Raw genomic sequence first — 26,551 nt, 5'->3', positions numbered from 1 at the left:
CAAGATCTCATTGTAACATAGGTTATATCTTTTCTTTCATGCTCTCATACTATTTCTCATATCACTTACACTTATCTCTATTTACTAATCTTTATCACATCTTCATAACTTTGATAATCCACACGAATTGTACAAAACCTTATTATTATAAAATTCTTATTCAATTTATAATACTCATATTCTACTACACCTTTAGCTTCTTTCAAATATACAAATCCTTATTTCCTTGACTACATCACAATTACATGACCAATATACACAATCATACATAAATCCATGCCATACTTGATTAGCTCAACCTGATATTTTCTTCAAATCTTTTAACACTATATACTTACCATCACATAACCTTGTTAGTCAGCACTAACTGTTTCAATCTAGAGCACAAATCTTCATCAAACCAATCATATACATCATTTTCAATTGGAATAACTTAACAGTAATTTACTAAAATTATTGAATTCACACTCTTACTCATACACGATGTAATTCCCGAAATTCAAACTCAAACCTTCTAACCTTATTCGTCTTATAAACTGATCACCGATGTACCAATTCTTTAACTTTTATGAAAACAATAACCACATTACTTGATCTTCTAATATTCTCATGATAATATTCTTGAACTTCCTTAATACATATAAATAAATCCTTATCCCTCTCTGAGTTCGTCTACTTGATCAAGAAACACAACCTTAAATCTTCATCCGATATGATTAAGACATACATCTTACGGAGTCAAACAATCTTTTCATATAACCTTACATACTTTTCTTACTTCTATATTAAACTTATAATCTATACCTCAATATAACCCTTGTCATACCTGATCCTTTAAACTCCATCTTTTCATTTCATTATCTATTTATTCTTCCAGAAATCAAGATCTCATTGTAACATAGGTTATATCTTTTCTTTCATGCTCTCATACTCTTTCTCATATCACTTACACTTATCTCTATTTACTAATCTTTATCACATCTTCATAATTTTGATAATCCACACGAATTGCACAGAACCTTATTCTTATAAAATTCTTATTCAATTTACAATACACATATTCTACTACATCTTTAGCTTCTTTCAAATATACAAATCCTTATTTCCTTGACTACATCACAATTACATGACCAATATACACAATCATACATAAATCCATGCCATACTTGATTAGCTCAACCTGATATTTTCTTCAAATCTTTTAACACTATATACTTACCATCACATAACCTTGTTAGTCAGCACCAACTTTTTCAATCTAGAGCACAAATCTTTATCAAACCAATCATATACATCATTTTCAATCGGAATAACTTAACAGTAACTTACTCAAATTATTGAATTCACACTCTTACTCATACACGATGTAATTCCCAGAATTCAAACTCAAACCTTCTAACCTCCTTCGTCTTATAAGCTGATCACCGATGTACCAATTCTTGAACTTTTCTGAAAATAATAACCACATTACTTGGTCTTCTAATATTCTCATGATAGCATTTATCCACTCTACTCTAACTTATCAGCGTAGCAAAGGAACTACTCCACTTCAGAACAATGAAGATCCTCTAATACTTTTCTGATGCGTTTTCAATCTGCTAAAACCAATCCTTAATTTTACAAAGGCATTCCCTAATGTGTCCGCTCTTCATCCTGCCTAGCTAGGGCAGGTGAATTAATACCACTATCAGGTCTATTGCCTCTCACTTCACATTGAAAACTCTCATGGTTAGACATCTCATATAACATAACAACTCTATTCTATTAGCACGACAACATACTCCTTACACTATCAGATCAGAAATATTTCACTTTGTGTTGGCATGTACACATTTTAAAACTTATTTGACTTCGGTTTAAGCCTAGAATCGACTAAACCTTAGCTTTGATACCATTAAATGTAACACTACCCGACCCAGATACGAATCTAAGGTGTCACATTAACTTTTCAAAACCTTTACTTTTACAAAATAACTAAAATTCAAGTTCACATTGAAAACAAAACTGATAATTTACATAAATTACAATCGTTCAATTTTACAAAACCGATTAGAACAAATCTTGTTCAAATCTTTATTTACATGCCAACTACTTTTATTATAACAAAATACATACAGTTGAGTACTTTTCTGATCTGATCTTCTGAAAGTATAAACTGACATGTCTTAACCCCCTTTGCTCCTTAATCTTCTTGGAACCTACGTGTTAAACATTCACACGCTAAGTCAATAACTTAGTGTGGCATATAAACATATGATGGAAACTTAATTACCTAATGATGCATGAACGTTTTATACAATGATATCACACAAAACTATAGAAAATTTCATATAACTCAAATACATATATACACATATCTCCTCAATATCATTCTCAACGTTATAGTTATTTATATTATTCTCATTAATCATTCTTATCATCTAATCTTATATTTAACATTTATACACCTCATATCATACATTTCACACAGGAACACATAACATCACATAAAGTTTATTTATGTTATGTCTTTTAATAGCCCATGTACACTTGTGAGAACTAAATATATGTGAGTACATTGAGGTTGTGCACATATGCTATCACCACAGCTCGTATAAATTCCCACTAGGGGCACATAGAATTTGTCCCGAAGGACCACATATTTGTCCCCAAAGACCACATATATGTCCAAAAAACCATATAGAAATCTCCTTAAGAACCATATATATATTCCAAAATACCAAATATGTGTCTCAAAGACCCATATATATGTTCCAAAGGATTACATATATGTTCAGAAGGACCATATAGAACCCTCAACTCTTGGCATGCCAACTATAAGCCTAGCTCTCATATCACATAATATGGGCATTATCATTTATGTCATTTCACATATTCATATAAGCACATAGTTCACTTACACGTAGAGCATTTTCATATGATTCACATTCATTTATCACATGGCTTATATATTGTCTTTATATATTCTCTTAGACATATATTCACATGTTCCCATATCTCATTCACATATACATGTCCTCGTGTAGTTCATATATTTTCTCATATAATCATATAGGTCATATCATATGGCTTATTTTTCATATTCATATAATCATTTATATCTATACCACATAGCTAATATTACAGGTTCACATCATCACATAATTCAATTATATCATTTAACATATATTATTACACCGATATGCATTCACATAACTCATTTAACATATATTGTATAACATGTAACTCATACAATAACATATGACACATACACTCATATTCATATGCTCTAATATGGAAAATAGATTCATCACAAGTCTTATTTACATGAAATATCATATATCTAATATTATGCACTCATCTGGCCTTACTAGTCCATACAAACACGTACAACTCTTATAGCTTCAAATCACCTTGGATTTGTCTTCGATCGATATATACACGAATACACGACTTATATGAATATCAGAGTTCGAATCGTGTATAACTAATCAATATAACTTAAGCTGAAAGAAACTATTAATTTAATATTTCAAGCTTAATAGTATCGATACTCTTACTATAATACTGATACTACCCTCTTATGGTATCGATACTCCCCCTAGGTACCAATAACATTTTAACGTTATGTATTTATAACTTGATAATGGTATCGATACTAGACACTTGGTATCGATACCCCTTAAACCAGTACTGATACCGCCCTTTAGGTATCGATACTTCCTAAAGATCTCATCGGATTAAATTATATGGTATCGCTATTGTTCCTTCAGTATCGATACCCTAAGCTCAACTTATACTCCTTTAGCTTTGAAGTATTGGTACTAGATGAACAGTATTGATACCCTATGCCCATAACTTACTTATTTTACCCAAAACTTTTCCAAAACTTACTTAACTTTCTCTATACTAACTTCCTTTGATTCATTAAACTCAAATATACTTACTCAAACCATCTTATATCACTTTAACACATCCAAACATGCAATTTCTAACACTTGAAATTAAAAATCTTACCCATTATTTAACATATTCTTAATTCACTTCTATTACTTCTAACTTCTTAATTAGATCACTGACAAGTCAAATATGGCTTAAAAATCCTTTAATAACTTATTCCTCGTCAATTCACTTAAATCCTCTTTTTATAAAATCACTCATAACTTATCCATCTTTTGATTTTATACCACCATCACCTTTCCTTAAGCTTTCTTAACACTCCAATAATCGAAACCAACCTTAAAATGAAAGAATTAATCCATGAAAAGCATACTCACCTTGTGCAAGAAGAACCCACGATGGAGAGGAGAAAGAATAAGATAGAAAATTCCAGACTCCTTTATTACTTATCATCCCATTTACACGTGTTTATAATACTCTCCTCATACATTTTTAATTATTTTCTTATCAAATGACCCTTATACCCTTTTTATTTCAAAACTTTATTATTCAATCATGTTCCAAGAAATTCTCATTTAAGCCCCTAAACTTATTAATTTTTTAAAATTTATCACAAAGTTTCAAAAACTTTCATTTTAGTCACTAGCCCAGCTTTTAGGATGTTACAATATTCACTTATTAGGGAATTAATGGTATATCTCCCGTAATTATGCTCAGGGGTGACTATTGGTGATTTCCGAAATAAGTCGACATCCTTTTCAAAGACCACATCATTATTTTCTAAAATTAAGGCAATGTTCGGTTATTAGGCATAATGTTTGATCTCCCACATTTACGCTTGGGAACGAATGCTATCAGTCTCAATAAACGAATACCCTTTTCAACTTTGCATCCGTAATGATTTTCAAATTAAACAAAGATTGAACTTAAAATTTTCGATTTTAAATATAAGGTAATCAACTAGGTACCAATTTTTGGGCGCTTGTGGGGGTGCTAGTCTTTCCCCACGCGTAACCAACTCTGAACCTTATTTTTGGATTTTTGCATACCCTAAAACATGATATTTTAATAAAAATAAAACATTTTATTAAAATCACCTGGTTTTTATGGTGTCCCCATCGCACCTTAAATGATTGGTGGCGACTCCTCACATTTTAAAAAATCTTTTCAAAGAGAAAACCCCCAATTCAGTATCGATATTTTCTCCAACCGGGCGAAAAACGATGTCGACAGATAACATAGGTAAGATATCGAGTTGTGAGCCTAGAGGTGAGATTCTCGAGGTGCAGATAACCCTTCGATCTCATTTTTTTGCATTCATGCAGAACAATGGTGAATCAGCTAAGTGAGTCAAACTTTGTCAATGATATCTTCGTGTTGGTATATGTGCACGATCTGTACACAACACATAGCAGCATATATCGTTGAATAGTACCATGGATTTTAGTACTTCAGACTAAAGGAGATCGAGTTCGTTAAGCTTCATTCGACTAGCCTTAGTCATCATCAGATAATTCTACGGTGGTATGCGATATTGAGTGTAAGACGTAGAGTCTCATAATCATTAAGTTAGAGTGCGGTCGCGTGAGATGTCTGTTTGGTTAGGCGTATTCTCCAAGAGACCCAGATATTGCATGTTTCGCTATATAAGTGTTCTATTTCCAGTTGTGAGTACCTTGGATGCACAAGTTAGTAAGTAGAGTCTATGTGAGTGTAAGGAAAATGATAAATAGACTCGTAGCCCAAATGATTATTGAATTAGAGTTGTGTAGCAGAAACATAGAGATCAATGTTAGTCGAGGATATTCATCATATCTTTAGTAGTCAGTATCAAGGGTAAATTCATTGGGTCCCTTGAGGATTGTTGTTTTATTAACGTTTATGGGCCTTTCTTAGATTCTGAAAATGAATTTTTCTTTGGTGAGTTAATGTCTTTTATTGAGCAGGTTGATTGTCCTATTTGTATGGGTGGAGATTTTAATTCAATTTTGGTGTAGGAGGAGAAGTTAGGGAGGGGGTTCAATATTTCTTCAATGAGATTTTTTTGTGATTTTGTTTGTCAAGCATGATTGGTTGATCTGCCATTAAAAGGAGATTGATTTACATGGAGTAATAATAAGGACCAAGCATCCTTTATGAGGCTGGATCATTTTTTGGTCGATCAAAGATTTTTAACTCAGCTTCCTAAGGTAAGCCAAAAGTTTCTCCTTAGGTCACTGTCGGATCTCAATGTTATAATATTGGAGGATGGCATGCCGAACTGGGGGCCTAAACCTTTCAGGATGTTTAACTATGTATTGGAAGAAAGAGGTTTCAAAGATATGATGACAAAGAAATTGGAAAAGATTCAAGGAGCCAACGGGGGAAGAGGAATTTGTGGGGTGCTTAATGGTACGAAGCTAGCCATTAGAAGATGGTCAAAAATGATTTCAGGGAACTTTTAGGTAGAATAAAGAATTTGGAGAAATCAATTCATGAAATGGAATTAGCAGCGCAACAAGGATCTGTTTTAGTCTCCTTAGAATTTCTGGCAAAAAAGAAGAGGGAATTGTGGGAGTTGTATAAAAATGACGAACAAATATTATTCCAAAAATCGAGGGTGAAGTGGAACTTAGAAGGGTATAGGAATTTGCCTTTTTTTCATCAGATTGCTACAAACAGGGGGAGAGTGAACTGTATTAATTCATTGAAAGTGAATGGTATGTGGGTTTCAGAATCGGGTATGATTAAAAAATATGTTGTGGATTTCTTTAGAGATTCTTTTAACCGGAAAATAACTTCTCAAAATATTCCTTAAATTCCATAAATATTTATTTCCATTATCAATCTTTCAACTTTTGCCATTTACACAATCAAGCCACTAGTTATGAATTCTTTCTAGAATTCATCTTAACTTTCCATTAAATTCATAATGATCATTTACCATTATGATCATTACATTTTAATTTCTAAAATTTCCAGCCTTTAAAATATTAAAAATCAACATTGAACCCTCCAAATATCACATTCTTACAATAATGTCCCACAATTCTCAAAACTTGTATATTAATCCTTTTTCTATTTCAAGCTTTCCACTTGATCCAAATTGATCTCCAAGTCTCATAGAATACTTCTAATATCATTTCTAGACCATAAAAAAAATTTCCATAATTTTCCTCTAATTTCTTTATATGGTCGAATATTTCATGTAGCTTTAGGTATGATTTTCATTCAATTTCAAGCATGAATTCAACTTTCTAACATCAAATTCATGATATTCTAATCATAATAACATCAAATCTGTTAAGTTAATCGATTGACGGAATCGGCCAAGAGGGGGTGAATTGGCAATAAAAATTTTGGTGGAAGCTTTTGCAGAAAATTGAAAATAATTGCACATCGATTTAGAGTGGTTCTACTTTCTCAATCAAAGTCTACGTCCACTACCTTATCTATCCACACTAAGGATTTTCCACAAATTCACTAATTTTTCTTTCTTTTGAGGACAAAGAGTAACCTTACAAACCCTCAAGAATTATACCCGAAATTCTTGAGAACACTCTCTCCCAAAGAGAACAATACAAATTTTGCAAACTTACAAGGAAATCCTCACAAGGTAGATTGTCTGCACAATTCTAGAACAAAGAAAAGAACACTCAAAAATAAATACAATTGAGCACAATAAGTGTTCTTGAAAGCAAAATGAATATTGAATGAAAAATAGACTTGAAATGCTCAAACATGAGGTTTGATGCTTTCTCTTTGATTCTCTCTTGATTCTAGTTGCTTGATATTTCTTGTTTTTGATCAATGGCTTCTAAGCTTGCTTAAATACACCTTGAATCACTTCTGAACGTTGGGGATGATTAGAGAAGATAATATAGTCGTTTTAGTGTGAAAACAATTAATAAAACATCTTGGAGTGTGGGGGGAATCGGTACCCCCTATGGGGAATCGGTTCCCTAAGTGTAAAATTCAAATATTTCGACCGTTACACAGGGGGGAATCGGTACCCCCTGGGGGAGAATCGGTTCCCTCCGAGCATACAGGAATTCTCGGAGCCAAACCATTAAGGGGGGAATCGGTACCCCCTTGGGGGGAATCGGTTCCCTCTGAGCAATCTGGAATTTTTGGCTTTGAAATGGTTCGAAATACTTTGTAAAATTATTTTGAAATTGTTTTAAGATTAAAACTTAATTTTACACTTGAGTAAGGATTAAAAATGATTTCTGAAAGATTTAGAGTAATGTTTTGATATTCGAATAATTATATCGAATATACTTTAGAAAACCTTTATTGCACAATCTTAAAATTCATTTAACTTAATTTATTATATCGAAATATCAAAATGTTTTCAACAATCTCCCCCTTTTTGATATAACAAAACATTTTAGTAATTTTAAGATTTTGAAATAAAAAACCGACGTTTTTGAAAATTACTCCCCCTTACTTTAACTCTTACTCCTCTTTTAAAACCTTTAACACTTCTCCCCCTTTTTGTTAAATCAAAAAGACATTTGTAAAGAATTTAAACAAGGTTTTGAAATCATTTAGCCAGTTGAATATAGTTTAAGCTGCTAAGATCACAATCAAGAGAAACGTTAGCCATTATTTTCATAATCAATATTCATAATTAATGTGACATGACAAAATTGGTCATATTGCTAAAATGATGCAGTAATGAATAAATTTAACCACACCAAATATATAAGTTCTCACCATTCATAAATCCCAACAAATTCAAAATCAATCAATCCACAAATTCAAACATTCCAAAATATTCAAAATGTTAAAACAATAATCTTTTAGTTCAAAGTTTTAAAAACTAAGCATATAATCAAACATTCGGATCAGGAGGAGGAAAACGAGCTCACATAGCGGCCATTTCATGAGTGAGTTCATTAATACGCGCGTTGGTTCCTTCGTTGTTTGCACGCATCTCTCAAAGAATTTCTAATTGTTGAGCTCCCATTGTGGATAAATGGGACTCTATAGAAGTAAAGCGCAAATCCATGGTAGCATATCGGAAATCGAATGTCTCCATAAAGGATTAAAAATATGGAGGCATTTGATGTGTTTATTGTGCTTGCTCCTCGGCTGCTCCTCGGGCTGCTCAGGCTCATCTTCGGCTTCATCGATGTCTCGTATTAATTGTTCAAGCTCGGGATCGTCGTCAGCTTCTGGTTGTGCTCGTGAAGAACTTTCTCCCAGAGTACTTTCAGACGATCAAATCCACTCACCAGTTTCCTTATCCTTAATCCATCCCGCTCTCGTTAAGAAAATAAGATTAATTTGTTTCTTTAGAGGAAAGGAGGCATCTAGACCAACTCTAAGCCCAGCTTTAGAAAACAGGTTACTCAAAATGCAACCGTAAACTAGAGATGAACAGAGTTTCTTGTTAGGAACAAGGTTTACGGTTTCAACAATTTCAGTAAAAATGATCTGAGGTAGGTTTATTTTAATATTGTTTTCAAACCAATGTAACCACCAAAGATCCAAGGCTCTAAGAGTAGAATAACGACCTCCGGATGGTCGAAACCACCAAGAAATCATCAGATGAAGAAAATGTTCATGAAGGTCTAAGACACTTGCACTATCCCTTCTTTTATAACGAGATCCTAAGATTTGTTTTTCATTTGAAATACCATCATTATCTAATCTGAATGCATTGGCTATGTAAGTCGAGTCAATATATAAGAATTGTCCTAGGAGGTAGGAACGAATTCCTATGGTTTCGGTTTCAGTTTGGTTTTTAACACAAACGGCATTAGAATAGAAAATACGAACAAGTTGATGGTAGACAATGGGTTCAAGATCAAAAAGTTTGTCAAATTTCCACTCTTGTAAAAGAGGAATATATTTAAAATTAATATCTAACATAGCTTGACGAGAAGGAATACGTTCTTCTCTAATTTTGTAAGAGTCGAAATATTGATAATACCAAAAACGATGATTTCTAGGACCAGGATGATTGAAGCACGAATTTTGGATAGTCAAATTAGGATCAATGGGATTAGGATTAGGAATTGGATTTTCAGGAATATGATGAGGATTTGGAGGTGGATTTGGTTGACGGTGTGAGCGACTAGATGATGACCTAGCACGTTTAGGATTGGACATGGTTTAGGAAATCGGAATAGAATGGATAACCTACAATTTAGAAAACACATGTATGCAATTCAATCAATCCCAAAACTCAATGGAGTCCTCAATTTTCAAGGTTCTCTAAATCAATCCTAATGGGAAAAGTTTTTGAAAGCTTTTGAAAAATACGATTTTGAGAAACAATATATGTATAGTTTTCATAACAACAACATAATTCAATCAAAACACAATAATTTAAATTTTTTTTATTTCAAAAATTTCAAACTTTTTGAAAAATTCTTGTGTTTTTGATGAAATTAGTTGTAATACCTAGTTTCTAATCACTAAACAATCAATGCTCGATCTAAAGTTCAACCTAGAACTAATTAAAGATAGTTCTATGTTCATAAATTGATGAAATAAAAGTTTTGGAAAAATACCTTGAAGGATTTTGGATTTGAGTGAGATTAGATGAAGTTTGCACGTTTTTTATGATTCCAACAGGTTTAGTGGATGATATTTGAAGTGAATTCCGATTAAAATCGTTGATTTGAGGCAAAATGGAGATTTGAGAGAGTAGAGGAGTGATAGGCGGCAAAAAGAAAATAAGAGAAGGGTTTTGAACAAAAGCCAAGGGTTCTGCCCGATAAAACTAGAACCCCAGGGGGGTATCGATTCCCCTGTGGGGGGAATCAGTTCCCCTTCGAAGGGGGAATTGGTTCCCTCATGGGGGTATCGATTCCCTCTGCACCAAAATGCTAAAATCCTATTTTAAACACACAAAATGCTAAATGAATTTTCTCTAGTGGTATTGGCAACTCATATATTGAAAATTAATGATGTTCAAACAATCAAATTATTCTTTAAACGATATTTGAACATAAAATTAATTTTTCATCAAGAATCATAAACTCCCCCTAACTAATAGGAATGAATGCAATCAAAAATTAGCATTTTTCATTTAGTCTTAAAAGTGCTAAAATTATTTTAAAAACTAAGTGAAGATAGGTTGGTCAAACCTAATTCTCTCCTAAGTGTCCAAAATCTTTCATTGTCTAAAGGTTTTGTAAAGATATCCGCTAATTGGTGCAAAGTATCAACAAATTCTAGAACTACATCTTCCTTAGTGACATGGTCTCTAATGAAGTGATGTCTTATTTCAATGTGCTTAGTTCTAGAGTGTTGGATGGGATTTTTAGTGAGACAAATAGCACTAGTATTGTCACACTTGATAGGAATGGTACCAACTTCAATTCCATAATCAAAAAGTTGTTGTTTCATCCATAAAACTTGTGCACAACAACTACCAGCTGAAATGTATTCGGCTTCAGTGGTAGATAATGCAACACAATTTTGTTTCTTTAAAAACCAAGAAATCAGCATATTTCTAAGGAATTGGCAAGTACCAGAGGTGCTTTTTCTAACTAATTTGCATACTCCATAATCCGCATCAGAAAAAGCATGTAAGCTAAAACTAGAATCTCTAGGATACCAAAGTCCTAAACTAGGAGTATCCTTAACGTATCTAAAGATTCTCTTAACAGCTAGTAAATGTGATTCCTTAGGGCATGATTGAAATCTAGCACATAAGCAAACACTAAACATAATGTCCGGTCTATTTGCAGTTAGATAAAGTAGAGATCCAATCATTGACCTATATAATTTAACATCTACACATTTACCTCCTTCATCTAAGTCAAGCTTTGTTGAAGAGCTCATTGGAGTGTCATAAGGTTTGCCATTTTCCAGTCCAAACTTCTTGAGCATATCTTTGACGTACTTAGCTTGATTGATGAAGATGCCATCTTTTCTGTGCTTGATTTGGAGTCCCAAGAAAAATGAGAGCTCCCCCATCATGCTCATTTCGAATTCACTTTGCATTACCTTGGAAAATTCTTGGCAAAGAACATCATTAGTAGAACCAAATATTATATCATCAACATAAATTTGAACTACTAATAAATCTTTACCTTTATGCTTTAAAAACAATGTAGTGTCAACCTTCCCTTTTGAAAACCCTTTTTCAATTAAAAAATTTGACAATCTTTCATACCAAGCTCTTGGAGCTTGTTTTAAACCATAAAGTGCTTTTGTCAATTTAAGAACATGATCCGAAAATTTTGAATCTTCAAAACCTGGAGGTTGTTCCACATACACTTCTTCTTTTATAAAACCATTTAAAAATGCACTTTTAACATCCATTTGATATAATTTAAATTCATGAAAACATGCAAATGCTAGTAACATTCTAATTGCTTCCATCCTAGCTACGGGAGCATATGTTTCATCATAGTCTATGCCCTCTTCTTGAGTATACCCTTGAGCAACAAGTCTAGCCTTGTTTCTCACTATATTACCACTCTCATCAAGCTTATTCCTAAATACCCATCTAGTACCTATAGTAGATTTATTACTAGGCCTTTCAACTAATGTCCATACTTTACTTCTCTCAAATTGATTTAACTCTTCTTGCATAGACATAATCCAATGTTCATCATTTAATGCTTCTTTAATATTCTTAGGCTCTATGCATGAGATAAATGCAACATAATTACAAATATTTCTAAGAGAAGATCGAGTTGTTACCCCTTTGGATGGATCACCTATAATTTCACCATCCTTGACATAGTTGTACTCTCTTAGATAAGATACTTCCCTTTCTTCAATGGTTAGCTTCTCAAGAGGATCATGAGTTTCCTCATTTTTCGTTTCTTCCTTTGATGATGGTTCTTCAACGTCATGTATAACGTCATTTGTATTTATAACACCTACATCATCATTCACACAAGAATCCTTCCTCGGAAGGGGATTATCATCGAAAACAACATTTATAGACTCTTCTACAACTAAAGTTCTTTTATTAAATACTCGATAAGCTTTAGAATTTAATGAATAACCCAGAAAAATTCCTTCATCACTTTTAGCATCAAACTTGCCAAGGTTCTCTTTACCGTTGTTTAAAACAAAACATTTACATCCAAAAGGATGAAAATAGCTAATGTTAGGCTTTTTATTTTTGAAAATTTCATATGGAGTTTTCTTTAAAATTGTCCTAATCATTACTCGATTTATAACATAACAAGCGGTATTTGTGGCTTCTGCCCAAAAATATTTTGGCAAATTATTTTCACAAAGCATGGTTCTAGCCATTTCTTCTAAAGTTCGATTTTTCCTCTCGACAACTCCATTTTGTTGAGGGGTTCTAGGTGCTGAAAAATTATGGCTAATACCATTAGAATTACAAAACTCAATAAATCCAAGATTTTCAAATTCAGTGCCATGATCACTCCTAACACTAGTTATAGAATAACCTTTTTCATTTTGAATTATTTTTGAAAATGTGATGAAATGTTCTAATGCTTCATCTTTAGTACTTAAAAATAAAAACCCAAGTATATCTAGAATAGTCATCTACCAAGATAAATGCATATTGTTTTCCACCCAAGCTAGTAGTCCTAGTTGGCCCAAAAAGATCTATATGGATCAATTGTAATACTCTACTAGTTGATACGTCATTAATGGATTTAAAAGAAGCTCGCTTTTGTTTTTTTAGCACAAGCATCACATATTTTATCATTATCAAATTTAAGCTTAGGCAACCCTCGAACTAAATCACCTTGAATTAGCCGTTGTAAAACACTCATACTAGCATGTCCTAGTCTTCTATGCCATAACCAACTATCATGTTCATCCTTAGCAACTAGGCACAAATTAGTCATATCAATAGAATCTAAATGCACCATGTATATGTTTCCTATTCTATGACCAACAAGCATAATCCAATTAGATGCAATGTCAATGACTTTACAACCATTAATATCAAACATGACATTGAATCCCTTATCACAAAATTGACTAATACTTAATAGATTATACTTTAATCCATTCACATATAAAACATTCTTAATTTGCATGGAAGAGGTATTACCAATAGTATCAATACCTTCAATGTGACCTTTTGAATCATCACCAAAAGTCACTTCTCCTCCATTTTTGGCGTTAAGCTTAATGAACTGGCTTTTGTCTCCGGTCATATGTCTTGAGCATCCACTATCAAGGTACCATGAGTTTGAATTTGTTTCCCGTGCCTTGTAGCAATGCTCCTTTTCCTACAAACATAGATTAATTTTTAATTTTTGGTACCCAAATTCTTTTGGGTCCATATTCATTAGTTTCCAAAATCCTAGTCCCCTTAGGTATCCATTTGTGTAGGATATCCTTATCTTTAGTAGTAATGAGCTTCTTACGAACCCATATACTTCTAACGATTTTTCCATTAGAGGTTCTTTGGGGACATCTATGATTGTAGTTTTTAAAACTTTTTTCTAACAAAGTTGGATTTTGAATTTTCTCCACTTTCAAAACGTTTTGTTCCAACTTTATCAAAAGAAGCTTCAAGATCATCAATTTTTTTTTGATGATCATCATTGACCTTTGAAAGTAAATTTTGCAAATCTAAATTTTTCTTTTCAAACTCTTTTAGTTTGATTTGCAAATCTTTGATTTTACTTTCAAGATCGTTGTTGGTTTTGGATATGAGTTTATTTTCATTTTTCAATTTTGAAACATCATTTTTATATTTTAAAAACAATTTCTCATAATCCGAAGCCAACCCGTTATATTCCTCTAATAGCTCATCATAAGATAAATCATCAAAATCATATGAGTTAGAGGTTACCTTAGAATCTTCCCCAAATGCCATCAAGCACAAGTTTGCTACTTCTTGTTCCTCTTCATCGGAACCTTCTTCATCGCTCCATGTAGCCACATGAGCCTTGTGCTTATTCTTTGATTGACCCTTCCTCTTTAATTGTTGGCAATCATATTTTACATGCCCTGGCTTTTTGCATTCATAGCAAATGATCGGGTCCTTTTCTTTTGGTTCATTTGTGAGGCCTTCATTTCGGTTGAATTTTCTTCCTCAGTAAGGTCTCATCATTTTTCTGAACCGTTTGGCAAACAATGCCATTTTCTCGTCATCGTCATCTTCATCCGAATCACTCTCATTTTTTATGGATTTGAGAGCAACTCCAATGTTTTTCTTCTTCTCCTTCTCTTTTGGTGTCTCTTCAATCTTATCAAGGTCCACCTCATCTTCAAGCATCATTTCATGAGTGAGGAGTGAACCGATTAGCTCTTCAAGAGTTAAGGATGTTAGATCCTTAGACTCGATGATTGCCGTCTTCTTTGATTGCCACGATTTTGGGAGGGAGTAGATTAACTTCCTCACAAGCTTTTCATTTGAAATGATCTCTCCATATGATTTGAGACCATTGACAATCATTGAAAATCGTTCCGTCATAGCTTTGATATCTTCATTTGGTTTCATCATGAAATTTTCATAGCTATTCGTTAGAATACTATTTTTAGATTTTTTTACCTCATCGGTACCTTCATGAGTGACTTGAAGTTTGTCCCATATTTCTTTGGCGGTTGTACAAGATGAAACTCTTCCGTATTCATCTGGTCCAAGAGCACAAAATATGATATGGATGGCTTTGGAGTTGAGCTGGAACATTTTTGTCTCTCCTTCACTCCATAATCTTGGATGAGTGAGAGGCTTGAAGTATCATTCTTCTATGACATTCCATGCTCCCATGTCACTTGCTTGAATGAATTACATCATTCTATTCTTCCAATAGGCATAGTTAGCTCCATTGAAGAAAGGAGGCTTGTTGACGGGCATCGAATCGAGACCGGAGTCGAAGTTTGAAGCGGAGGCCATTGATGACTTTGATTATCGATATAACTCTTCCCGAATCGACTCAAGAGGTGATTAAACCTTCAAATGAGTTAGGCTCGGATGCCAATTGTTAAGTTAATCGATTGATGGAATCGGTCAAGAGGGGGTGAATTGGCAATAAAAATTTTGGTGGAAGCTTTTGCAGAAAATTGAAAATAATTGCACAGCGATTTAGAGTGGTTCGACTTTCTCAATCAAAGTCTACGTCCACTACCTTAGCTATCCACACTAAGGATTTTCCACAAATTCACTAATTTGTCTTTCTTTTGAGGACAAAGAGTAACCTTACAAACCCTCAAGAATTATACTCCAAATTCTTGAGAACACTCTCTTCCAAAGAGAACAATACAAATTTTGCAAACTTACAAGGAAATCCACACAAGGTAGATTGTTTGCACAATTCTAGAACAAAGAAAAGAACACTAAAAAATAAATACAATTGAGCACAATAAGTGTTCTTGAAAGCAAAATGAATATTGAATGAAAAATAGACTTGAAATGCTCAAACTTGAGGTTTGATGCTTTCTCTTTGATTCTCTCTTGATTCTAGTTGCTTGATATTTCTTGTTTTTGATCAATGGCTTCTAAGCTTGCTTAAATACACCTTGAATCACTTCTGAACGTTGGGGATGATTAGAGAAGATAATATAGTCGTTTTAGTGTGAAAATAATTAATAAAACAGCTTGGAGCGTGGGGGGAATCGGTACCCCCTATGGGGAATCGGTTCCCTAAGTGTAAAATTCAAATATTTCGACCGTTACACAGGGGGGAATCGGTACCCCCTGGGGGGAATCGGTTCCCTCCGAGCATACTGGAATTCTCGGAGCCAAACCATTAAGGGGGGAATCGGTACCCCCTTGGGGGAGAATCGGTTCCCTCTGAGCAATCTGGAATTTTTGGCTTTGAAATAGTTCGAAATACTTTGTAAAATTATTTTGAAATTGTTTTAAGATTAAAACTTAATTTTACACTTGAGTAAGGATTAAAAATGATTTTTAAAAGATTTAGAGTAATGTTTTGATATTCGAATAATTACATCGAAAATACTTTAGAAAACCTTTATTGCATAATCTTAAAATTCATTTAACTTAATTTGTTATATCGAAATATCAAAATGTTTTCAACAAAATCACATCAAAATTCAATCACTCTCTAGAACCCTAGCATGGTTGAATATCATATAATCATGTACAATTAATTTTAATAATCATATATGCCTTAGGATTAATCACTAAAATCAAAACATAAATAATTCTTCATCAATCTTTCAAAATCCCTAAACCCTACATAAACCCTAACTTTCAATCTCAACACATAATCATCTTCACCGTGAAATATTGGTACCAAATGATAGAGAATTTCATGTAGATTAATTCTCTATTTCACAACTTAGTCCAAAAATCAATCATGTAGCCTTAAAAAGAAAAAATATAAAATTCTTACCTCAACACCATGGTAGTTTCGACCTTAGCTTGGATATGTGCTGAAAATATATTGATTTCTCTTCATTATTCTAGTATTTAATAGCTAGTACTCTTGGAATTTAACTAATTTAATTGAATTTAAAATTCAATTCTTAAGAAATCCCATTTTTACTATTAATGAACCTTGATAATTACCAAATGTCATTTCCAAGTTCTCTATTAAAATATTCCTTAGTCAAAGATGAACAAAATTGACTTTGACTTTCTACTTTGGCCATGAAATTTTTGAAAATTGCATTTTAGTCACAAAAATTTCACTATTCGACTAAATCTGAAAAATTACGTTGATCTGAGTTAAATTTCTCTTATCTAAAATGTAGAAATAATATTTCTAACAATTTTCTAACATCTTTCAAATTTTCGTGAAATTCGACTCGATCCAATTATCCAATTCCTATGCCGAACTTTATTGCTTTATAGCTTTTAACACAAATTTCGTACCAAAAATCTGATTCCCACTAAAATTATTGTTTTAGGTCAAACTTTTCATTTACAGGCTAAAATACATAACTTTTCAAAATTATATTTTTGGTTCTAAACTTTTACAAGTTTAACTTTAGCCCCTAAACTTTCAAAACTTACATTTTAATCACTAGTCAAAATTTGGAATACTACAGTCCCTGTCTTCCTACTCTTTAATTAATTTTCAATACTTGGATATGAGGGGCTGAAGTATTCAAAAGCTACAATGCAATATTAACCACCCTGGTTCGAGTGAGATTTCGATAGTTGATATGCCCTCATCAATTTTAAGCCTTGGATATTTGAAAGTTGATTATTGCAAGAGTCTCGAATTACTCTCAGAGCTTCCGCCGTATCTATGGTACTTGAACGCACATGGATGCACGTCATTAGAAAAAGTATCATTCATAGATCAAAATCAACATCTTTATGAACCCTGTTCTTTTGATGACAATGATGACTTTTTCATGATATTCTCTAATTGCTTGAGTTAGAAGCAAGATTCAATTGATAGCATCGTGGAAATTGCCGTACTCAAAATTGGATCCATAGCACAGAGAAATGGACTGGTATGTTTATGGTCCCAAAAAAATTGATTTGTTGTTTCCCAGGAAACGAAATTTCAACAAATAAGTTCGAGTATCAGAGTGTGAACTCTTCATTGAGTTTGAAGATAGACCAGAACAGGTGTAGTGGGAGCAGATACTTGGTATTTTCTATCTTCCTTGTGGCTGATCTCACGCCTAACTCAAAAAGTGGACATTTTGAATGTACCTTAAAATTGACAGCTGCTAATGGTAGTCACGATTATCACTATACCACTGGGTGGTCCAATGAGCTAGATTTTCAGAAAAAGCATGAGTACGTGGGTGATCACGTGTTTATTCTGGTTAGCAGCAATATGATTAGAAAAGACGAGGGTTTTGAGGAGGCTTAATTTAATTTCTACGTTCACATGAAAGAGTGTCGTAAGGTGGAGAAATGCGGTCTTCATGTATCTTATATCCCAGAAGAACTTAATCCCAGCCCACAACATTAGAGGCATAGGTAAGCGGGTTTCTTTTCGTTTCATCTCTGATATTACCATATTTTTTTCCCATTGTTAATGGTGAAAGTTTCAACTTGTGAATGACCTGTGGTAGAAAATGATAATCAACCAGAATGACATCCAACTTGCTCCTCCTATAAAATTGCTTGTCATTTTAGAAGGTGCTATACCATTTTTTTGAGAAAATAAAACCTCTTAGTTCTACATTGTAAATACTAATTTCCCTTTTTCTTAGTTAATTACAAAGAGCGCTTTTGTCTGAGACTGATTTTTGTTTTAATAACAATTGATTTTATCTTGGGGTAGGTGCTTGCTGTGATTAAGCTCTCACTTCCATCTGTAGGTTTTGCAGTATAACTTGGCTAAAACCTAGAGATTAAGCTTTGACTTTTTAAATTTGATACTACGAAGGGAATGAAGATACCAAGTGTTAGAGTTTGTGGCCTGCATTCTGTGGCGACTTGTGTATTGAAGAAATAAAATTGAGAATCAAATGGGATTTGTAGCGGATAAAGAGGCTCTCGGTTCAGTCCTGGCAATCGAGAGGTAAGTTGCCTTAAATTATTATTATATGATTTATGTTCTTGTAATTAGTTCTTAGTGCACTTGCCCCCTTGCCCATATTTCTCCTGATTTATCAATGGATTTCTATGAATTCAGAATTTGCCAAATTTGCTCGTCTCAGAACTTGTAGAATCAACGATTGGAGCCATTGGAGTTCAGATTGGTAACAGCTTCTGTGTTCATGATTTTCTTCCTTCAACTTTGATTATCAGATCAAATTTTGCTCTTTTAAATCCCTGAGAGCTTCAATGACTGTCATTTAGCAACTTTCAGATTTTGTTGTGTTAAATCTATAGGGATTTGCAGAGTTTTCTGGATAATGCTGTTGAATCCAATGAAAAAGCCAACTCCGGTGACATAAGAAGTAATGGAAACAGTTTTTACTCTCTGCAGAAGAAGCTAATGTTGAGGAAGTCTATGATGATGCACAGAAAAAACTTTAGCTATGACCGTGAATCTTGACATTTGTGAATGGAGTAAATTAGATTGGGAGGGTCACCGTTGTCTTTACAGTACCTCATCCGGATTAATCAATTAATAAATTGGATATCGGTGACCATACCAAAGATAAAATAAGGCCTGTACTGAAAAATCTATGGATTGCATTTTGAATGAATTTCTTATTCTCTTTGCTACACTTCCTTTTTTTTATCCTTCAATTATCAATTTAATTTCTTAAATTCTTATTCACAAACGTAACAATTTGATATCAGGTGCGTAACTTCCTGGATTACTCAAGTTGGGTAAACCTAAAAAAGAATCAATCAATAATAGAGAATACTGATTTGGCTGCCATGCAAGAACACATAGCATACCTAGTCAACTAGAAAAATTGAAGGATGACTCTAAAGTTCCTAAATGATGGCTGTAAACCAAGGATATTTGGAGAGTATTCTACAGATTTTGAGAGGTAAAGAAGATGACTCATAACAGTCAAACCAGGAGAGCAACCAAAGGAACATCAACCAGGTAAAATTTCCTACTCCAAGAAACTTAGAAGACAAGAAACCAGTGATGGTTACAGTTATAGATGGAAAGTAAAAAATATTCATATACCAGCTAAAGCACTGAACTTTATTTGCTGTAGAGTCGCTGGAAACATTTTTAATTGCTATGTTTATAAATGGCACAGGTAGAGCTACAAATAAGACGAGACAATCGTAAGATACTCGAGCTTGACTCGAGTAAAATTCGATCAACATTCGAATAAAATGGAATTGACTGGAGTTTGTAATGAGTTGAAAAAAGCTATTTGATATTCGACTCGAAAAGTTCGCCAGTAACTCAAAAACAATATATTAAAATCTTTAATTTTAAAAATTAAATTATTGATAATATTAAAACTTATATGTACTTTTAAATGCAATATAAGATTTTCATGTAATTAAGGTTTAGGTTCAAGCTCGAGTTCGAGTCTAAATTCGAGCTTGGAAACCAGTAACCATTGTCCTTCAGCACATTGCCGTACATCTCCAGAAATAATAAGCTAAAGGTTGCCCAATTCTTTAATCAAGTCCTTGATCTTGTTGGTAATAAGAAACACACGAGATTTGTTATAAATTACAAAAGGAAGAAACAGATTGTTAATGTCTTCGCTTATCAAAGATTGAAGACCCATATCATTTTATCCAAAACATCATGTTTTACATATATTAAACTACCGAAATTATTTTATACATATATCAATTGTGTAAAAAGTTTGATTTGCATGGTGCATGGTTAATAATGATGTTTTTGAATTGCTTACCAGTAATCCTGGCAAGAGCAAGCACCATCTTTGAAACAATGGAAACGATTCCGGTCACGGACAACAATTTCCCGATTAACAATTGATGATATCAATTTGAAAGCTACATGACAGTCTTCACAAACACGTAGGTTCTTCATTATCCTAATCACCGATCCAGGTGGTGTGTTTATCAGTCCGAAACAGAGTGCTAACTTTTCGCTATGTCGATATAGAAACTTCTCCTTCTCTTTCTCTTCTACGTCCAATAGAACAACAGATGTGTCTGGTTTATATCCTCTTAGCTTCATGTAATTCACTAGTTTTTCCCACATATCAAATATTTCAAAAGCTTGAGAATGTGAATCATCTCCGGCAACAAATTCATGAATGACTCCATCGACCATGATTGAACTACACCCAATTGTCTTCTTCACGCCACGGTTTTTCATTAGCTTCCTTACTCTTACTGCATCTATCCATCTTTCAGCTTCAGCATAGATATTAGATAAAACAACGTAGTATCCATCATTAAGAGGATCAAGTCGAGCAAGATGTCTAGTAGCTTCCTCAGCTAGTTCAATGTTTTTATGAGTCTTGCATCCACCAAGGAGAGCTCCCCATATAACTCCATTCGGTTTTATAGGCATATTCATTATGAACTCGTGGGCTTCTTGAAGAAGCCCTGCTCGGCTATAAAGATCAACCATGCAACCATAATGCTCAATCTCGGGTATAATGCCGTAGTCTCTAGTCATGCCGGAAAAGAACCGACGACCTTCATCAACCAACCCTATATGACTACATGCATGCAAGAGTCCAATAAAGGTAACCCCATTAGGCATCATCCCCATCTCAATCATCATTGAGAAAACCCTTAGAACTTCCTGAGCTTGTCCATGGATTGCGAGCCCTTGTATCATAGTTGACCATGAAACGACTGTTCGTTCCTCCATCTCCTCGAAAACCCTCCTAGCTTCCTCCAAGCAACCACATTTCACATACATGTCAATCAAAGTATTTGAAACTCTGACATTGCTTCTAATTCCACTTCTTTTGGAGTATTCGTGGACTCTCTTTCCCAACTCAAGTGCACCCAAATCAGCACAAGCTGAAAGAACAGCCACCACAGTGACCTCATTAGCCTGCACTCCGATCTTCTCCATCTCCATAAACAATTCAACCCCTTCCCTGGGCTTCCCGCTGTGAACACAAGCAGAAATCATCATTGTCCACGACCTCACATTTCTCTCAGGCATACAGGAAAATAACACGTAAGCACCCTCGAAATCTCCGTTTTTCACCAGATGGGTAATCATAACATTCCAACTGACAACATCTCGTTGGGGCATTTTATCGAACACCAACCGAGCAGTACTCATTTCTCCGCACAATCCATAAAAATTCAAAACCATATTTTGCAAAACCAAGTTCCAATGAAGCCCAAGTTTCTCGATAACCCCGTGAATGATCTTGCCATTTTTATCATCCAACAAAGCGGTGCAAGCTTTGAGAACGAAAGCGCAGGTGAAACTGTCGGGAACAACATCGAGTTCACGTAAACGACGAAACAAAAGGATGGCATCAAAGGGGGAGTCACTTTCAGCAAAAGTTTTCAGGCAAGAGTTCCAAACGACGATTTGGGGTTGAGAGAAATGGGTGAGAAGTCGATGGGCGTAAGAGATATCAGCGAGAGATACAGCACAAACGGAAGCGATCCGAGAGGGAGGGATGAGAGAGAGAGGAGAGTTGGTTTTAATGAGATGGGCATGAGCTTGTTTCAGCTCTAATGGGGATTTGAAGTTGGAGACAAGGGTTTGAGCTGGTGAAGAAGACATGGAGATTTGCATCTCTTTGGTTCAACTTCAATTGGCTTGAAGACGAAGATTGTTTAGATTTAGCCACTCAAGTTCGTTGTTTTAGAATGATTGGTTCAAAGTTTAGCTTCCTTTAATCAAAATAGATCACAATAACCCCAATTCAATTTTTTTCTTAAAAAAAATAATCTAAGTTAGACCCAAACTAAAAAATGTTGGAACAAGTAACCACATAAAATAACCCAAACCAAAACAACTTGAACAAGAAATGATTCAAACTAAAAACTAATAAGAATGATCCAAAACCAAAATAAACCCAACCCATATTAACCCACCCAACTAAGAGGTATAAATATAATTTCAAGGATTTGTTTTTCTAGCATATGTAAGATCTTTTAAGCCCATGAAAATGGTATTTTAAGCCAAATTTCTGAAATGATATGGTCAATGCGTTCATAATCCATTAACAACCTCAATGTCAAAAACCCAATCACTAGATTATTGAAAAAAACCCAACAAAGACAAAGGAATTGCAATAAACTAAAAACAGATTGGCACTGCATTCCACTAACAAGTTTGTTGCCAATGACCTTAAAGCAGTTGTTACTTAAGAAATGAGGACCGTATCTTCATGAATTTTATAACCGATACCCGGTTAGTAATCTGAACAGAATCTCCAATGGTTTCTAGAATTCATTGTCTACTTCAATTTGGCAATCGAAGGATCTTATTTGAAGAGTTCTGGATTAAGCCAGTCCCTGCAATCAGAAAGATTAACATATAAAATCGTGCTCTATTAGAATATAAGAAAAGACAAGAATGCAGAAATTACATCTTAATGTCGTCGAGATGGTCATCGAAATCGACAACATCCTGCCATTTTTCAGATGAAATGTAATCCGACAAAACAACATTGGCAGCTGGTTCCTTAATTACCAATTGGCTGCCTCCATCTGGTCCAGCCAGTTTCCAATTCTTGGATGCATCCCTTATATAAAGCTTGTGCATGACAAGGAGAATATTCCCATCAGTCAAAGGCATTGTATAGGTTATAGGACCATGAATACATTACAGATCCAAAACTTTTGAAGGAAAATACCTCAAAAGTCAAAACGACCAGAGAGTTGAATTGAAAGTAAATTCCAAAAGATCTAATTGGACTTAAAACAGATAACAGTTGAACCAAAAGTAAATTTCAAAAGATCTAATTGGACTTAAAGTTAAAACAGTAGTCATGGAGGCCATATGCTGTAACTAATGCAGAATGAGTTGAACTGAAAGTAAATTTCAAAAGATCTAATTTGGACTTAAAATAGCTATTGGAGAACATTTGCTGTAACCAATGCACAATATCTGATGGGCACTACAAATTTCGATCAAAATAAAACAGTTTCACATTAATGGGCAACAGGAATATTTCGAGAACCTTTTTTACTAATAGTACTGATATTGTCATGCTAGGCATGTAGCATCATAAAGGACTAAATGAAGTTTGAAACATCAAAAGCAAGAAACTAAGGATGGGGAGAGGGGAGAGGGGCATTTGGATGATTCACAAATGAATCCATGAACTGATATCGAGAAAAGCAATGGGCCCTTGCTCCTATCAAGTATCCCGATTCTGATAAAAGAGAGATGTAGAATTATACATTGGAATCGGGAATGGCAATTGTATTTGAAGCCTATACTGTCGGTACATCAATATGTCTACAACACAGACCAATACACAGACCAAATATACGAAACCCCAAGGTTATCCATGTACTCAGAATATGATTTCAACAGCTCCAGTCATGGGAAGCAACCCAAAAGAAAAAGAAAAAAACTTACACGCATATACAAAGCAGCAGAAACCTTAAGGCACACCTAGATGCTTCTGAATTTAACTCCTATACCAGAAAGTTCTCAGATAGAACTAATGCCAGCAATCTTATTGACCTGTATATAGTGATTTTTCCGCCTTAAACTTTTCTCCCTATATCAATTGTGCTAATTTTCTAACTCATTACCACAGTTAAATGGTATCTCTCCCATGCAGTGAAAAATATGACCCACCAAGGACACTCCAAATTTATGGAAAATTTCAAACAAGACTGACCATATTGTGTCGGAAATATACCCATATCCAAATCCTCATACTTGAGTCTGAGTAGCATAGGTTGAATCTTACCCCATCACTTTCCTCAATTCAATCAAAAACAAGAAAGCAATATTTAATTAGAACTTAAACCATCACAGTACACACCTGCAGTACAGGACTTTGGTCTTTCCCCTTGGGCAAAGCTGCAAGCTTTTTGTTATCCAACTACAAAAAAGAAAATCACAAACAAACTTGAGACATAGACAATAGCCATAACCACCAAAGCAGCATATAATAACACACATGCGTATATTCAATTAGCAATTAGCAGAAGAATAAAATACATACCAAGAAAACAGCAGCTTGGGGAAAGTACCGACAAATATGATCACCTATATTCTTTGCCACAATGCCTAGCTCTGCATCATCAAACCTCTCATTTGCATGGAAATAGCCCACAATTCCTAAGCCCTTGGATCCATAATGTTCCTCAATCTGTTCAAAATCAATACATCAGAACACCTCTAAATGAGTTTCAAATTGAAAAGGGAATAGTTCAAAAGGGTATTTTCTTCCCTTTTTTTAGGGGAAAAAATACTTTACCAAAACAAAAACAGTTTATAACAACATAATTGAATCTGTGATCAAAGCCCAATAAATAAACCACCATAAAACTCTGATTTTGCAAACTAATCGTTCCAAGGAAGAATTTATTAAATGAATAAGAGAAATATATAAATCTAGTTAACCCTAAAAAAAAGAGAATATTGATACCATGATTAGGGCGATCTCGAGAGGAGGCAACAAAGCAAGGTTAGAGTGGAAAAGAGGGGCTGAGTCGATGATCTCAACAACGCTTTCATTTTGCGGGTTTACTCGGCCGAGTAAGACGCCGTTGACCGCCGTCGTTTTGTGCTTCAGAGCATGTAGAACCAACTTGATGTAAGCATTCTGTGAGATCTCGTACTTTAACTCGGCCACCATTTTGTGTGATTGAATAAACTCACTGAGTGCACGAGTGCCGGCAACTGAATAATAAGATGAGAGTAATGAGTGTGAGCGTGAAGTTTAAAGCAAACGAGTTAAATCGGCAGTGTAATTTCGTAAATATATAGAGTAAACTATAACAATGACCATCCAACTATAGTTTCTTTTCATTTTCACCACCATTTTTAAATTCTTGTCAATCAGGTTATATAATTATTTAAATACATTTAATCAAATCACTAGCCGTTAACAATTAACAAAAGTGATGACGTAGAATATAGTAAAATTAAACATTCAATCACTATGACTTATATATTCTATTAATTTGATCTTAATTTTAATAAATTAAATATTTAAATCAGATCATGTCACATGTCTCTATTTAATTGAATGGTTTACTTTATTTTAATTTAATAATTTTATTTCACACCCATCATGGAAGAAAATTACAGAAGTTGAAATGGGAGAGCAACAAAATTGAACTTGGGTCTTTTAGGTGGGAAAGTAACAGTTTAACCACTGAACCAAGCAAACCCTTTGTATTAAAATGCATTATAAATGTTTATATATGGATCCCAACTGCTTATATCCGGGCGATTCGTGATATGTACTGTAGATCTACTACTTACGTCAGGACTACAGTTGGCGACTCCGAGGCATTCCCGGTGGAAATCGGACTCCACCAGGGGTCGGCTCT

At 34.1% G+C, this 26,551-nt stretch overlaps 2 protein-coding genes across 2 annotated transcripts; both read right to left on the bottom strand.

Moving 5' to 3' along the window:
- Nucleotides 1-20,904: 20,904 nt before the first annotated feature.
- Nucleotides 20,905-22,874, bottom strand: LOC120146189 (pentatricopeptide repeat-containing protein At5g66520-like). The gene has a single exon (XM_039159826.1). The coding sequence runs from the start codon at nt 22,818-22,820 to the stop codon at nt 20,988-20,990; it is 1,833 nt and encodes a 610-aa protein (XP_039015757.1). The 5' UTR covers nt 22,821-22,874; the 3' UTR covers nt 20,905-20,987.
- Nucleotides 22,875-23,218: 344 nt separating this feature from the next.
- On the bottom strand, nt 23,219-25,910 carry LOC120146193 (ER membrane protein complex subunit 8/9 homolog). Its single transcript, XM_039159828.1, has 5 exons — nt 25,642-25,910; nt 25,216-25,362; nt 25,033-25,092; nt 23,620-23,786; nt 23,219-23,545 (listed from the first exon to the last, which is right to left on the bottom strand). Exons 1-5 carry the CDS (start codon nt 25,849-25,851, stop codon nt 23,515-23,517), a joined length of 615 nt encoding a protein of 204 aa, XP_039015759.1. The 5' UTR covers nt 25,852-25,910; the 3' UTR covers nt 23,219-23,514.
- Between the last annotated feature and the right edge of the window lie 641 nt (nt 25,911-26,551).

This window comes from Hibiscus syriacus, unplaced genomic scaffold, assembly GCF_006381635.1.
Source record: "Hibiscus syriacus cultivar Baekdansim isolate YM2019G1 unplaced genomic scaffold, ASM638163v2 tig00110903_pilon, whole genome shotgun sequence".
NCBI lineage: Eukaryota > Viridiplantae > Streptophyta > Magnoliopsida > Malvales > Malvaceae > Hibiscus > Hibiscus syriacus.
The sequence above is the reverse complement of the archived record's forward strand: the minus strand, read 5'-3'. Positions and strand labels throughout refer to the sequence as shown.

Bases quoted from the DNA above. Each gene is read 5' to 3' on its own strand.
- LOC120146189 (XM_039159826.1), bottom strand. From the start codon at position 22,820: ATGCAAATCTCCATGTCTTCTTCACCAGCTCAAACCCTTGTCTCCAAC.
- LOC120146193 (XM_039159828.1), bottom strand. From the start codon at position 25,851: ATGGTGGCCGAGTTAAAGTACGAGATCTCACAGAATGCTTACATCAAG. The intron at 25,093-25,215 runs GTATGTATTTTA...TCTTTTTTGTAG, and splicing joins CCCAAGCTGCTGTTTTCTTG to TTGGATAACAAAAAGCTTGC. The intron at 23,787-25,032 runs GTGTGTACTGTG...GTCATGCACAAG, and splicing joins ACCAAAGTCCTGTACTGCAG to CTTTATATAAGGGATGCATC.